General features: G+C 44.2%; 1 protein-coding gene across 1 annotated transcript in view; it reads right to left on the bottom strand.

Moving 5' to 3' along the window:
• GAP43 (growth associated protein 43) overlaps nt 1–14,771 on the bottom strand; it is an 81,782-nt gene extending 67,011 nt beyond the window's left edge. The window contains exon 1 of the mRNA XM_050711134.1: nt 14,721–14,771. Coding sequence (XP_050567091.1) covers nt 14,721–14,771 — 51 coding nt within the window. The remainder of the gene's footprint in view (nt 1–14,720) is intronic.
• Nucleotides 14,772–15,001: the final 230 nt, after the last annotated feature.

Genomic DNA, 15,001 nt, shown 5'->3' with positions numbered 1-15,001 from the left:
TTACTGCTGCCTTCACTGTTAATTGCAGGTAGTTCATCATACAATGTCTTTTAAGCTAAGGCAGTGCTATGTCACTTCCCCTTCCAGTGAGCATGCAGACTTTTTCCCCACCAAAGTCAGCAGAAGTGTGTCTTGAATGGTGCTCTGCATCTTATCATATCAGGCCTATGGGCTCCTAGTTCCCTGAGGCAGGAGACCTCCTTTAGACAACATTAGGTACAATGGTAAGCATACTGCTGCAGCTAGACAGATGTGTCTGCTCCTTTCTTTTGTTAATACAAGTGCAAATAAAAAGAAAAATCGGACCTGGATTTCAGTGGTAGTCAGGTATAAACTGGATTCAGATTCAACAAGCAAGGCATTTGAGTCAGATTTATGTGCCTGCCTTAGAACATAATGTCCCTAAAAAGAGAACCTGGATTCACTCCTTCTCATTGACATAATGTGTCAATGACACATCTTAATGTGCCGCTGGTATCTGATTGTTCCTCATGTTTCCTCTGGCTCCACACAATAAAACACCTTTTGAACAAGCACCTTGCCATCTTGGAAGCTGAATAAACTCAGTCTGTGCTTGAATCACTGCAGGAGTGTAGGGAAGAAGGCAAAAGAAATCTGCCAGCATGGCTGAGAAGCTTATCTTGCCTTGGCTGGGTTCACTTCGGTTTCCCTCTCCAGCTTCTTTCCGTCAATCGCCATACTAATGTATCCCCAAGGGTGCTGATCCCAGAACAATATGCTACAAAGATGATTACAGTCTAAAAAAGAAAAGAAAACCCTGTCACCATGGATGTTATGGGTTTCAGCTTTTCACATTTAATCCTTTAATTGGTCTTTCTGGCAAGAAGAATTTGATACTTGGCTTTATTGCTGCATGGATGAGCCCTATTGCAAATCCCATTGGGATGAAGTTACAGTCATTTGGCAGTAAGAAGATCCTTAGCAACCTCTCAAAAGCCTACCCAGAGGGTTCCTTGTTGACATCACAGTTTCGGTGTGATGTCATAAAACCTCCTAGGAAACAACAAAAAGAAGGCTTTAGGACCTCTGGATGCTCGATGAGACCGTGGCTAGCCCTTACCCTGCTATTGTATGTATCAAGAGCTACTTTAAAGGAGAGTTTGGGTCTTGGCTTGCAGCCAGAACACTGATGAATGCAGAATACAGAACAAGGCTGAACAGCTGTATGCACAACAAGAACAAATATTTTAAAGATATTGAGTGTGGGGGACAAGAGAGAGAGAGGACATCGTACTGGGGTGTTTGGGGAGGTCTAACCTAGAAAGTCTTCACAATTTCCTATTGCTTTATGGACAGTCCTACAGGCTACCTTCTTGCTGGTGGGCAGATCCAAACAAGGGCTAATCTGAGTAACAGACTCTTTGGAGGAGAAATGTATGTCCTATGGGAGCGTACAAGTTAGATGCCTTGGAACATCCCCGCTAAGCATCTCAATAAAATTTAATCTCCCATGCCCCAGGCCAAGAGCAATAGCAGCTTTTTCGCATTCAAAATGAGCAGCCCTTGAGGTATGAAAGAGAGAAATGACTTAATTTAGAATAAAATGAAACATAGGAGCTCTGATTCACAGTCCTATTTAGTAACAACTGGGAACTCTTTCTTCTCTAATAGAAGGGGAAAGACTTAAGTCATTGTAAGGAGTACCCCTCCAAGAAAGGAGAATATTTTCTTCCAAGTTTAAAAGTTCCTGAATTAAAAGCTGAGGATTTGGCCCTAAAAACCTTCCTCGAGTCAGTCAATTTGTGCTGATGTAACTAATGAGGTGGCTGGATCTCACGACCCATTGTCGTGGTGTATGTGCAAAGAGAAGAGAGCAGATTAACACCTATCAAGCTAAAAATAAAAGCGTCACCTCCCAGGTTGGGCCTATTGTGCTTATTGCAAGGGGTGGGGTAGGATTGGTAGAGCTGTGCGTCCATCGTGGATGTCACCATGGCACACCCACGCCAACATCTCCACGGAGACACAGCACATTTCTAGCTCCTGCATCACCAACTTGTTGCCAAGGAAACAAGAGGATGCAAAAAAAAAAAAAAAAAGAAGAAGAAGAAAAAAATCTCAATGACATTCAATTTTCAGACAGTCAAGAAACCCCTGAAAGGGATTTTAAAAGTGCCTGAGAAGGAAATGGAAATTGGGCTTCTAATTACAGATTCTCAACCAACTCTTTTTTATTCCCCGGTTATTCTGTCTGCTCACGTCACTGTCTTCCTGCCATTCTCTGTCTACAGAGGTACGAACGCCAGACATCAGTGAAAAAGAGCTTTCCTGGAGTGAAGGAGGAGAGGAGGGAGGGAGAGGGGGGGAGAAGGTTACTCGATAAAAGCAACAGTGGAGATTCCATAACTGAGGGAAGGGTGGTGGACAGAAGCTGCAGAAAGGGAAATGTGGAAGAAAGTCAGAGTGGGAGTGAAGATTTCTGCGAGAAAGGGATGGGTGCAGTTGGCAGGTGGGGGGTGTACATATGCATCTCTACACCCAGATGCAGGCGTATTTTTATATATGCAGATGAAAAGGCACATGTATATACAAAGGTATGTCTAAATCCACTTTGGATAGTCAAAAACCTGAGTTGTATAACCCCCCTCCTCCCAAATTAATAAGTTGACTAAGAAATCAAGCAATTAAACATGGAAACATGTCTTCACTCTCTTTTTTTCTTTTTTTTTGGTAAATCATAGCGCTACATTTACAGCCTTCCTCCACAACCACAACTAAATTTGCATCCTTTCTTAAATGACAGCCAGCATTTTCATTCAGCTGCCTGACTACAGGAGCTCAGGCCGTAAGGAAAAGTAGTAAATGTAATGAGAAGTACAAAAAGGTGCTGTGAGCTGGCAACCCTGGCAGTGCACATAAACACGAGAGCACACAGAAGAAGCATTAGATACACCTGCTACAATGTGCATGAGTGATTACAAAGAGGATTTGTTGGGTTTTTCTGCACAGAGATATGGCCTCCAAGGCAAGCTGTAGAGGTATTGTCAAAGTGTAGTGAAGCCAGATTCCACCAGCACTGAAACCAACACGGTCCAGAATTAGCTGTCTTGGGGAATGAGCATGGAGAAGATGAACTGTTTGAGTAAATATGTGCCTATCATCTTACTTGAGCATGGGAGACAGGAAAGATTTCATCATACGGTAACACAAAGTGGCACGGATGTTTAATGGGTATCCTTCGTGGCTAGCAGTACTGCTTGCATTTGCCTCCCCAGAGCCTTCTCTTCTCCAGGCTAAACATCCCCAGCTCTCTCAGCCATTCTTCATGGGAGTGGTGCTCCAGCCCTCAGATCAACTTCATGGCCCTCCTTTGGACCTGCTCTAACAGACCCACATTCTTCTTGTGTTGGGGGCCCCAGACTTGGATGCAGCACTCCAAGTGGGTCCTCACAAGGGCAGAGCAGAGGGGGACAATCACCTCCCTTGGCCCGCTGGCCACTCCTCTGGTGATGCAGTCCAGGATGCAGTTGGCTTTCTGGGCTTCAAGCATGCACTGCTGGCTCGTGTCAAGCTTTTCATCCACCAGAAACCCCAAGTTCTTCACCTCAGGGATTCTCTCAATGAGTTCTTCTCCCAGTCTGTACTCATGTCTGGGATTGCTCCAGCCCAGGTGCAGCACCTTGCATTTGGACTTTTTGAACCTCATTAGGTTCACGTGGGCCCACTTCTCAAGCTTGTCCAGGCCCCTTTGGATGGCATCCCTTCCCTCTATTGCATCAACTTCACCACTCAGCTTGGTGTCATCTGCAAATTTGCTGAGGGTGCACTCGATCCCACTGTCTATGTCATTGATAAAGATATTAAACAGTACCGGTCCCAGACTGCCTCTGATCTTCACCTCCTTATTGAGTTCATCTGCACTGGTGAAAGAGAAGCCTCTACATACTTTAAGGCAGATTGTCTTCCCCTTGCTAGAAGCAGGTGTGCAGGAGGATGCCAAGCACTCCTCTCCAAACTTGTGTTGTGACAGTCTTGGCAGTCTGATAGCTTTTCCTAAGGTTCCCATGACATGAAGTGATGGGTCCATGAATCACTGCTGTGGAGAACACCAGCCTACAAGCAGATGCTGCGTTCAGATTAGCAGAAGCAAGTCCTGGCCATCCAGGACTAGAGTGACAAAAGTGAAGATCATGGAAAGCAGCCGCTGCTTTTTGTGCCCCACTGTCATGCTGCCCTGTAGACTGAGCCCTTGTCCATGCAGGCAGACCACAGTGTGGGCACATCTGAAGAGGCCACGTCATCCCACTAGAACTGGAAAGACAAGGGGTGCCTGGTACTGAGAGCTAAATATGTGTAAGAAATAGGGAAGCAGAGGCACTGCTGTCAAGATGAAGGGGAGGTCTGAGTCAAGAAGAAGACAGTAGAAGTATTTTCTTCTCTCTTCAGCACATGAAAGGGACTATACTATTTCTCTATCACATGGCTCAGTCAAACTTTTTCTCTAACTTATCCAAAACGTTACCATTTCTCAACATGGTTAAAAACACTATTCAGGTGATGCTTTTAGCATACAGTTTAGAAACTCAAATTACTTATATAATAAAAAAAAAAGGATGGAATGTATTCTTTAAAAAAATGTATGTTTATATCACAACTCTAGCTTCTGAATCACCAGTGACATGTTCATGTTTCCTGGAGGGAAGAATATTTTTCTGGTAACTTACTGTTTTGAATGAATTTATCATAAAATACCAAACAAGTGTCATTAAAATTTGCTTCAGGCAAAATACAAGTTCTGATTACTTTTTTTATTTTTCTGTTAGCTCCAAGTGCTGTTCATCAATGAACTGAACACTCACTCCAATTGACTCTTTTTTCAGGGAGGAATTTTATATGTTATATTTTCTTAGGTATTGTTTTGCATCTTCAACAAGTATTTTAAAAGCATAAGTGTTTTGAGTGAAAAAGTATAAAAAAGGTCTAGGAAATTCCACAACTTTTGGAAAATATTTCTAAACCACTACAGTGGTTTCTACTGTATATAAAATAGAATCAGAGATTACAAATTATCTAAAATACATAGACACATGGATACATATATATACGCTGTGTTAGTTTATATTAACATTTTCATTTTGTGTAACAGACACATATTGCATCTTTCTCCTAGGACACATGGTATGAATTTCCTCTCTTTAACATACACAGTGTAAGCTCTCTTTTTCCTATGCATATGTACACATGCATACATACTATAACACATTGCATCCTTTCAATGCATGTAACCAGTGCAATCTCACCCTCTAAACACAAACAAACAAATCTTTTAGCATAAGCCCAACTACACACATCTGCAAAATGAAATCTTTCAAACACAGGCCCCAAAAACACAATTTTATCTCCCTCTAATACATACTGTCGTTCCCTTTTCTAACACAATGTAATCTCTCTCTCACTCACTTTCTTTCATGCATACAGACACGCAAACAGACACATACAGTGTAATCTTATCTCTCTCAGATTCAACTACAGTATCTACATTATTTTCAAAATTGCATAAACACTTTCTGCCTGACATTTTCATTTGTAGACTCCATCACTCAAAACTACTAAAATGCTTGCAGAGATGGGAGGATGTGGAGGGAAGTCCTTGATTATACAAATGCCTATGTGCTCACATAAAGAGGCCTTTTCTGGCAAGACTTTCTTTTACAATGGAGAAGATGTTACAAGTAACACTTCCAGTTTATTGGTTACACAGTGCTTCTTGTTATGATATTACACCAACAACAAATAACAAGAGAGTCAACTTGATAAAAAAAGTCTGCTAGATCATAAAAACAGATTTTTTCTGTGTTGCTATCGTTGTCAAATATTTCATTGATATGCTCAATGATATGTGCTGCAAGCAAATTACAATATGCAGTTACACCGATATTTCCTGTGACATATAATACACTGTAGGCCCTGAGATTTCAAAAGAAAAAAAAAAAAAGAAAGATGTATAGAGGAGGTTCCACCTCCACTTAAGCTATTATTTCTACAACAAAAGTCTACACTTAAATCACTTGTATTAGCAGGATTGTTCTAATGGGAATATTAGATGAATCTCTGCCTTTGTGAGCTTCCTTACACAATGGAGAGTGATAACAGTAAGAATTAGGGTATGCAAGACAGAGCACTTCTCTTGCATGTCAGTGATTCAGAGCCAGGGCAGTTAGCTGGTAGTTTTGGGGGGACGTGGGCAAAAGAGTGTTTCATATCCTCATCTGGATTTCCAGTTTTCGAATTACCTTATAGCCAAAACAAATACCTTACAAAAAAAACAAAACAAATTACCTTATAACCAAAACCAAATTAATATGAAAATGCAGTGAAGGACCTAGAGCTAGTCAGTGATGCTACACACTAGCTAAAGGGGAAGTTTGGCAGGGCTATGTTGGGCTACGAGGAACTTTACTACAACCATAGGGGAGGCTTTAAAGGAAAACTGCAGAGGAAAAAGTTATTAAAAAAACAAACAAACAAACAAACAAAAAACTCAGAAAACCAGCTTCAAAGTGTTTGCTCTAAATAAGCACCCTTGAATAAATACACCTATGGTCACTAACATGAAGTAACTTTCCACAATCCGTAGGAAAATGCTACTTCCAGGTCTTAAGGGGGATTTTGCCAGAGATTTTGGTCCAAAAGACCAGTACGGCTTAAAAAGCACCTCCTTGGACACAGAGGGAAGGGAATACCTTTGTGGAGCCCAAACTCACAAAAGACAGGCTCCACTGAGTGCTTGGAAAAGCAAAAATATCTGTACTGCTATCAGGAGAAACAAAAGGAGATGTTTTCCTTTCATGGCCTATGACACTGTTCAGATTAACAATATCATGCTTTGAGAACTCTGTCTGCTTACCTGTATGGGTGCAGAGCCACGCAGGAAGCCTGCTGAGCCAGGACCAGCTGGGATCACAGGCAACTGGAACGGAAGGATGAAGGCAAGTCATGGGAGAGACACCGGATCCCATCTTAGGAGCGTGAAAGCCTGGAGCTTGAAGAGCTGTCCTCAGAGTTATGAGGGTGGGATTGTGGTACCTCTGGCCTCTGGCTGTGACATCTGTGGATAGCACAGGTACATTGTATAGATTGAACAGGTCATATGAAACACCCATGCCCAGCAGTATTCTGGCCCTTGTTAGGCTATAGTCCCATTAAAAGTCTGAAGCAGTCATTCCCTGACAGTGTCAGCACAGCCTTCAGCTACCACACAAATATCTAAACCCCAGCACATGACAAAACTAGACTATGTCTAACCACTTTTGACAAGACAGAAATTGACTCTAATCTAGTGCAGGAAGCACATATCACCACAGAGCTTGCAAAATCCATACAGTGAGTGTTAATGTCAGCCTCTTTCTGTCCACAGAATTGATAGAGCAGGAGCAGATGCACTGCAAACTTCCCACACACACCACATACTCGTGTGCCTCTTCCCCCCCTTGCCCTCTGAAATAGATGTGAATTGTCCACGATCCCATCTGTAAGGCTGTTTACAGCACTGGCATGCTGTATTGCATTATTGCACTAGAGGATAAGAGAGCACTGCACAAGAAAGACCCAATCTCACGGCCCTTGAGGCACGGAAGCATCCCTAAGTCCCCTTTCTACAGTGAGAAACCCAGGACAGCTGTGTGGAGCAACCATAAGCCTACTACAGCACATGGACTTCCTGACACTGCAGCCTACGCTGCCCTGTCTGCTTTCCTGAAATATCTGATAGCCGCCTGGTCATCTGCTGCATAGAAAATATTCCCCAGAAACCAGACCAGGAGACTTGCTCCGCTGTTCTCAGCAGATCCAGACTTTTGTAATTCTCCCTGGCAACATCGAATATCCTGACATTAGGAACCATAATTATTTTGAATGCTATTTAGATGTCATTCCTGGTTGAGGAAATTTGGTAGGTCTCACGCTGCTCGACCGCGTGAGGACTGTTGACCTTAAAACCCTACTTGGTGGTTGTGAGGGACATTTATTTCTTAGCATCACCTTAGCTTCAGCAATCCTCTGAGGACCTGCAGGGAAAAGTCACTGGTGACTTAGTGAGCTTGCCTGGAAAGCTGCCTGCACAGCATCTCCTTGTGGTGCTGTCTTGGCCACTGTGTTGTCACTAGGAACAAGCCCTTTTTTTCTGCACTGCGGATCAAAGAGTTTGCCACAGGTCACTTGGTCAGCAGTGCCATTGTCATTGCCATCTCCCTCTCAGTTGCCTCCTGACCTTGCTGTTGTTCCTTCGAGCCTGAGCAGAGGCCCTGCTGTCAAACTTTCTAGGTAGATCTCAATGTAGTCTCCTGCAGCTCTTCCATCTTTATCTCTAATGAGATTCACCCATAGAGGCCACTCCACTGAGTATTCAGGAGAAAGCCAGTAATCAAGCTGACAGACAGCCATGTGACAAAGCTTCTTCCTCTCTCACTCTGTTCCACACTTTCCCTCTTCTTTTCTGTCTAATCAACCTAGTTATCTATCTTTGTCACAATAGCAGTTAAGTAGCTCTTCAATATTTCCGAAATAGAAACAACCAACATTCTCCTTCTTTTAATTTTTTTCCTTCACAGGCTGTAGGAGGAATTGTTCAATTAGTTTTTAGGTGGCGTGATTTGTTTTCTTGTTTATACACATACTTGTGAGTGGGTGTTTTATAGATGTGTGTGAAGAGCTCAGTGGGGGAGGGCTAGGCTGAAGAACCAAGCTGTCTATTTATTTCTGAGAGTGAAGAGATGCATGACCTTCCACAGCTGATGGGGTATGGACATAGCATAGCACAGCCCCTGTCAGTAATCTGTCTCCTGCCTTTAACTCAGCCCCAACAACAAATCTGGGCAATTGCCATGGAAAGAAGAGATTTAATGGGGGAAGAAAGAGGGAAGAGCAGTAATTGTTTCTGACTTGGCTACTTCAAGATCACCTGCCCTGGGTAAACAAGATAGCCCCCCCAACTGCTGCCTGAACATCTAAACTGGAGGCAAATGCTGTAGAGAGGGTCAGTACCTTTTATTAGGCTGACATCTATGGATGGGGAGGAAAAGAGCATTGAGGCACACAAGCTTCTCATGGGTTTGAAGCAGCAGCGGAGTGAAACACTGTAGATCTTAGCAGAAACTTTGACACTGACAGTGCTCTGAGACACAGCAGAAGCAGTTTCTTGGACAGTCTGCTCTTCAAACAAACCATTTTTACAAAATTTCCCTGAAAAAAAAAACATTTATGTCATAAAGTACAAATATCCTAAAATATTTTGCTCCCATCAATGACAGATACTCCAATGGCTCCTAATAACCACATTTACTGGAACAGCTTTCATCCTTTTAACAGCTCTTCCTTTCTCCATGTACCATATGTTGTGTGCGGATTCTGTAAACAGAGAGAGCCGGAGGCAATACTGAGGGTCTTCTGCCATTTTCAAAGCTAACTACTACTCAAGGGATAAAATAGTACCAAACATGATGTCAGGAGTTTTGCAGTGAAAGGACATGGCAAAAGAATGCATATAAGCTGGGAGAAGGTATTTCCAGCATCGGACTCACTGGAACAGTGTTACCTCTATCCATATTGCATGGCCACTTGGGGACTTCATGTAATGCCGGGATGACTGTTTTCAGATTTTAGGGTAAGTGGTATGAAAGAAAAAAAACTATCTTTGTTCACCCTAAGGCAGTCTGTGCCTAAGTTTGTCCAACTGCATACCAGCCTTTCAGCATTGACTTGCAACAGATTTCTCTTATGTTGCTAGCGGTAGAGTAGTAGATTCATTGCTCTAAAGCCCTTTCTTAAACATACGTGTACACAGGAGCTGGGACAGAGGAGAGAGGCAAAGATACTGGAAGAACCTGCAATGCTCATTTTGCAAGAATATGAAGAAAGACAGGAGAATTGCTGACCCAGCTGGATGCACACTTAAGGTGCCCATGAAACAAAAAGACTTCCTCTTTAAAAGCAACAACTGATTTAGGGATTCCTTAACTTAGAAAGCAGAGGGGAAGAAAACATGCAGTTCAGCTGTAGTACAGTTACAACGAACCATCCTGAAAAGTCATTATATTGTCTCAGCATCAGGATGTCAGCGGAAAGCCATTGCATTTCTGTGTGAGATTGGTTTAAAAATCATGCCATTTTATATATATATATATATGTTTATATGGATATATATATGTATGTGTGTATTTTTAGTGTTGTCTGCAACTCTGAAGACCAGAAGTCCACATTTACAAAAATGAAATCTTTTATTATCATGTAATCCTCTGATTCCAGTGGCTGGGGATTTTAAGAAACACCTAAGTATCACTCAATGCACAGTGGTGACACTGCTGTTCCCAGGATAGGTCTGTTACAGTGTTTGTATTAATGCATCAGCATAGTTTCCCTTCTATATGCCACGTCCTTTCCTTAAAGCTGTAAATTTCGGGACTGCTGAGGTCCTTGCTCTGGAAGGTTTATGAAACATGAGATCTGAAACCATGTCAAAGTTTCCTCCCTACAAGGGAGACCAGAAATGATGGGAAAGTAGCAGGAGTTGCACCCAGCATTTATCTCAAATATAGGCCTTTATGCAAGCACTGGAGGAAACACTTCCCAAATGACGCATGCCAGAGGGTCTCTACTAGCCCTTCCAGAAGAGGAAAAGGCTCTCTTGCTCGGTATCTCTTTCCCTGTTCTGCTTCACCAAAAGAAAAGGCTGCATCTTTCACCAAATTCAAGCTGGCAAATCCCATGGCAGACAGCAGACAGTTCTCTGTTTGCTGGCCCTTATGTGACCAACTTACATAACACCACCAAGTGATGATGCAGATGCTAAAGATGGCAAGACGTTACAGTGTAAACAAAGGCTCTTGTGGCATCCTGACAGCTCCACCTCTTAATTACTGCACACCAAAGGCAGGAGTGAGAACAGCATGGCTCTATCCCCATCCCACTTGAACCCCCAGGTAAGATGGTTGATGTGTGCATGAGATCCGTACAGCACATCAAAACCTCTCCTCTGAGTACCAAACACTGGAACAGAGACCAAAAGCTGTGAGCACTGTAGGCTCTGGTGTCCGTACAGCATCACCAGTAATCACATGGACATTTCAGATCCACTATCTGCAGCAAAAGCAAACAATGTTAGATAATGAGGCAGTGGGTCTCTTGAAGAGCTCTCTGTGCATTCCCCAGAGTGGGGAGAAAGTCAGAAACCAGACAATCAACAGCCGGGTGGAGCACTGCCTGCACCCCCAGCCCCCTTCCCTTCCCCAGGCAGCAAGCAAAGGAGGGCGAGTGCTAGGAAGGAGGCAGGCTGGCTCCCCGATGTGAGAGCCCTGCTCATAAAACTCAATTAAGTGGATTACAGATGAGCTCATTCCCAGCGGTGGGTCACATTCCATTAGAGGCAGGCTCGATGCCAGGCGGACTCAGCGCTGCTCGGATGGATGGCAGCGTGGGCTGCCCCACCGCTTACCGTCTCTGCCTCTGATCTCACCGCACCTTGCAGGATTTCCTGCCCCGCGCCCTGCCACTGCTCGGCAGGCTCATTGCTCACCCCTGCTCGCTTTCCCTGTGAGATAACCAGGGACAGCATTCGGTCCTGAGGAGGGACAGGGGCAGCCTGGCTCTCTGAATACCTGCGGTCTCGGGGAGAGATGTGGGAAAGGAAAAGCACAAGGAGAAAGAGTCAAGGCGAACAAGGGGAAGCTGAGCAGAAAGGGAGGGTCTGTGAAGAATGATGGCAGAGTTCAGTCTGAGAGAGGGGAGGATGGAAACCACCAGACCCATAAACTGGATCAGTGGTATTTTATGTGGAAGTGAGAGCAATCAGAGCTCTCAGCTCACTAATCCCAAAGGCTTTTTCACAGCATAGGTATAAGATTACAGCATAGTCTGCTGCATGGATGTATATATACCACCTACAGACACTGCACTCCAGCATTCATTAACGTGTGTGTGTTTGTATATCAGGAACAAAGGGCGTCAGAGGTGGATTTGTGTGTGGGAATAACTGTTTGGAAGAGAAAGTGGGGAGGGAGAAGAGAAGGTGAATGAACCTGTGAAGGGTGAGCGTGTGTGGGCGTGAAGGCAAGAGAAAGCTGGATGAATGAGTGTGTGGGTGTGTAATATATGGGCTAGAGTAAGTCAAATGTTATAAGCACCTGCAGACTTTTTGCCAGATTTGAGACCTATTTTGACTTGCCTTGTGCATCCCACTTTGCTTTTCACTGTTTGCAAACGTTCCTGGCAGTGCAGCTTAATTCGTACAAATAGCAACCAACCGACAGAGAGCCAAATATGTTGTGAAATAGGCTGAGGAAGAAGCAGTTTTCTGTGCAGATCCAAGCAGCAGGGGCTTTGTACCATCTGGAACTTGTGTACCAAGTCCCAGGCAAAGGCCTACAAGGTAGATCAATCTAGCTACCTCCCCACCATTTGCCATCCCACGTGAGGAACGAATACTTCAGACCAGTTGCAGAGTGAGACATGCTGTCTGGACAGTGATCCTCATAGGGCATGGGACCCACACAGCGCAGGCATCTGCTGTTCTGGCACAGGAGACCTCGGTATCCACAACCTCAGAGAGAGCTTTCTGCTTTATCTCAGAAGAACTGAGAGGAAGACAGCAGCCTTATGTTTCATTACCTTGTGTGTGACAAGTGAATTCAGTTTGGCAGTGTGAGACAGCAGGCTTCCTATTCATTTTACCACCAGTTTACCGGGCAGTCTTGGACAACTCCCCTCACCCTCTCCACAACTCTGTTTCCTAAGCTATAAAAAACTAGCAGTAACAACACACACATGAGATGAGATGATGAAAAGCACTGTGTAATATTCAGGTGATAATATTCACCTACACTAGCAGACAGCGATTGCTAAACCTCCTGTGCATTCATTGGCAGTAGTATCTAACCCCAAATTACAGGGGCTCCAACTCTAGGCTCTCTAACTCTGCTGTTTCCCGCAGCAGATCATGACCCAGGTTCTAGGTGTCCATCTCAGGACCTCCAGCATAATACATAGAGCCCATCAGAGATGATGAGAGACCTCACAGTCCCTTTGGCGTGTCACAGATTGTTCTTGCCTCTGTGCCCTTGGCAATGTCACCACCTGGCTCTATGTTGGATGTATGAGAGCCCAGGATAGCTGGGATGCCAAGGTACTGTGGCCACATCCTTTCTCTCCCCACCACAGCTCCAAGAGAATATAGGGTGATATACAGCAGCCAAAAAAAACTGACCCCTTGTCTTGTATTCTGTTTTTCCCTTTCCTTCTGATGGGCTTTTCTTTATCAGCATCACTCTTTCTGCTACCCTGACCTGAAGGTTATCTCCGACAAGTGCTGTGTGAACAGTGCAGAGCTGCCTCACTCCTGTCTGTCTTGCTGCAGGTTCCTGTAATGGCTGACAGTACACTGCTATATCCTCTTGTCTGTGTGCATGAATTAGCTGGCGTTTTCATTTCACCTTCAACAGAAACAGTGACCTGTCTGTGCAAATAGCCCCCTCTCCCTTTAACTAGAGGGAAGACAATATATTGCCTCTCTGGGGAACGCAAGAGAGAAAGAGAGAAAAAAACAGAGATGCTATCTGGGTGCCAAAACACAATGTATAAAAAGCCTTTTTCACTCTAATAGTATATCAGGTCCAGCCCCAAGAGCTGCTGTTGAACCACAGCCAGAAATGGTGTGGTTCTGCCCAGTGTATTTTTCCCCCACCAACCCTCTCTGGCCCACCCCAGCACTCTTTGCTCCTTGAGTGTATTTCATTCAGTGAAATGGTTTAAGGCACTGCCTGCAAAGAGGATCTTTTGTGAAATACCACAAGTCTGCCTTCTAAACCTTCCAGCTGAATGAGAATAACTGCTGTGGTTGCCACGGCACAAGCTACACAAATATGATGCTTGTGTTTAATTACACTGAGTGGCTGAGGCCACTGCCTTACTTTGCTCTGGGATACGTTCTTCTGAAAAGCAGCCAGGTAATTCAGCTGCTGCTGTCAGCTCTACAGTGTCTTGGGAAGGGAGGAGGAGTGACAGGGAGGGAGGTTTCTGCAGGGTTAGCTATGGCAAGCAATCCTGACCTGAGGGTCTCAAAGGATGTGGCTACAAGCAGTGTAGATCCCCAAGGCAGTACCAGAGGTGACTGGCAGATTCTCAGCAGCATTGGTAAAGTTCAGTTATGACGTGGGGATTTGAGCTGGACTAGTCCTGTGCAAAAAGAGGAAAGAGAAAGAAAAGAGGACTGGGAAGGGAAAGAAGACAAAAAGGAACTAGAATGCTGATCCCTTGAGACTCCAGGAAGAAGAAAACAGAAGCAACTAGCATATTTCTCAGATGTTGGTAACATCAGGCCTCATAAATGCTGTTTTACACATCTCAGCCCTTCTCTGAGTGATGTTGCCAACCCGGCTTTCCATGACTCTGGAAAAGTTGACAGGAGGGTTAGAGGTGTATCTTTACTTCACACAGCTACTGCCTATTTTGCATGTGCCCAGAGTTGGTCGTGGGTATTCTGCCCCATATAACCCCAGAGATGGAAACAATATGGCTACATGTGCACAGCTTTGACCCTCAGTGAATTCTGCTCAAGAGAGTATATTAACCTCAATGCCATGCTATGTTAGTATGGCTAGTTTCCTTCCAGGGTGCTCAGATCTCTGCATGGATAAGTGGAGATACACTAGCTTGCCTGGTGCACACCCATATACCCACAGTACAGTGCTGCCTTGCCCATCTGAACATACCTTGGGTAGCTCATTCATGAGTGATGCTTTCACCTTCTTCATGGGCTCCATCTTTCACATTGCAAGCAGCTCTTGGACACAAAATCCCTCTCATCTTCAACCAATTCCTCTCAATATGCTTCAGGAATTTTTCACTACTTCAACAAAAATCAGCCAAGCTTCACACTGACTCTATGAAGACCTGGACAAGGAAGAATCCAAAGGTTTAGTGGGTTTTTTTTGTTTGTTTGTTTTTGTTTGTGTGTTTGTTTTCCTGGTTCAGAGCCCTTGTATGAGAACCA

This window comes from Cygnus atratus, chromosome 1 (genome assembly GCF_013377495.2).
Source record: "Cygnus atratus isolate AKBS03 ecotype Queensland, Australia chromosome 1, CAtr_DNAZoo_HiC_assembly, whole genome shotgun sequence".
NCBI lineage: Eukaryota > Metazoa > Chordata > Aves > Anseriformes > Anatidae > Cygnus > Cygnus atratus.
The sequence above is the reverse complement of the archived record's forward strand: the minus strand, read 5'-3'. Positions and strand labels throughout refer to the sequence as shown.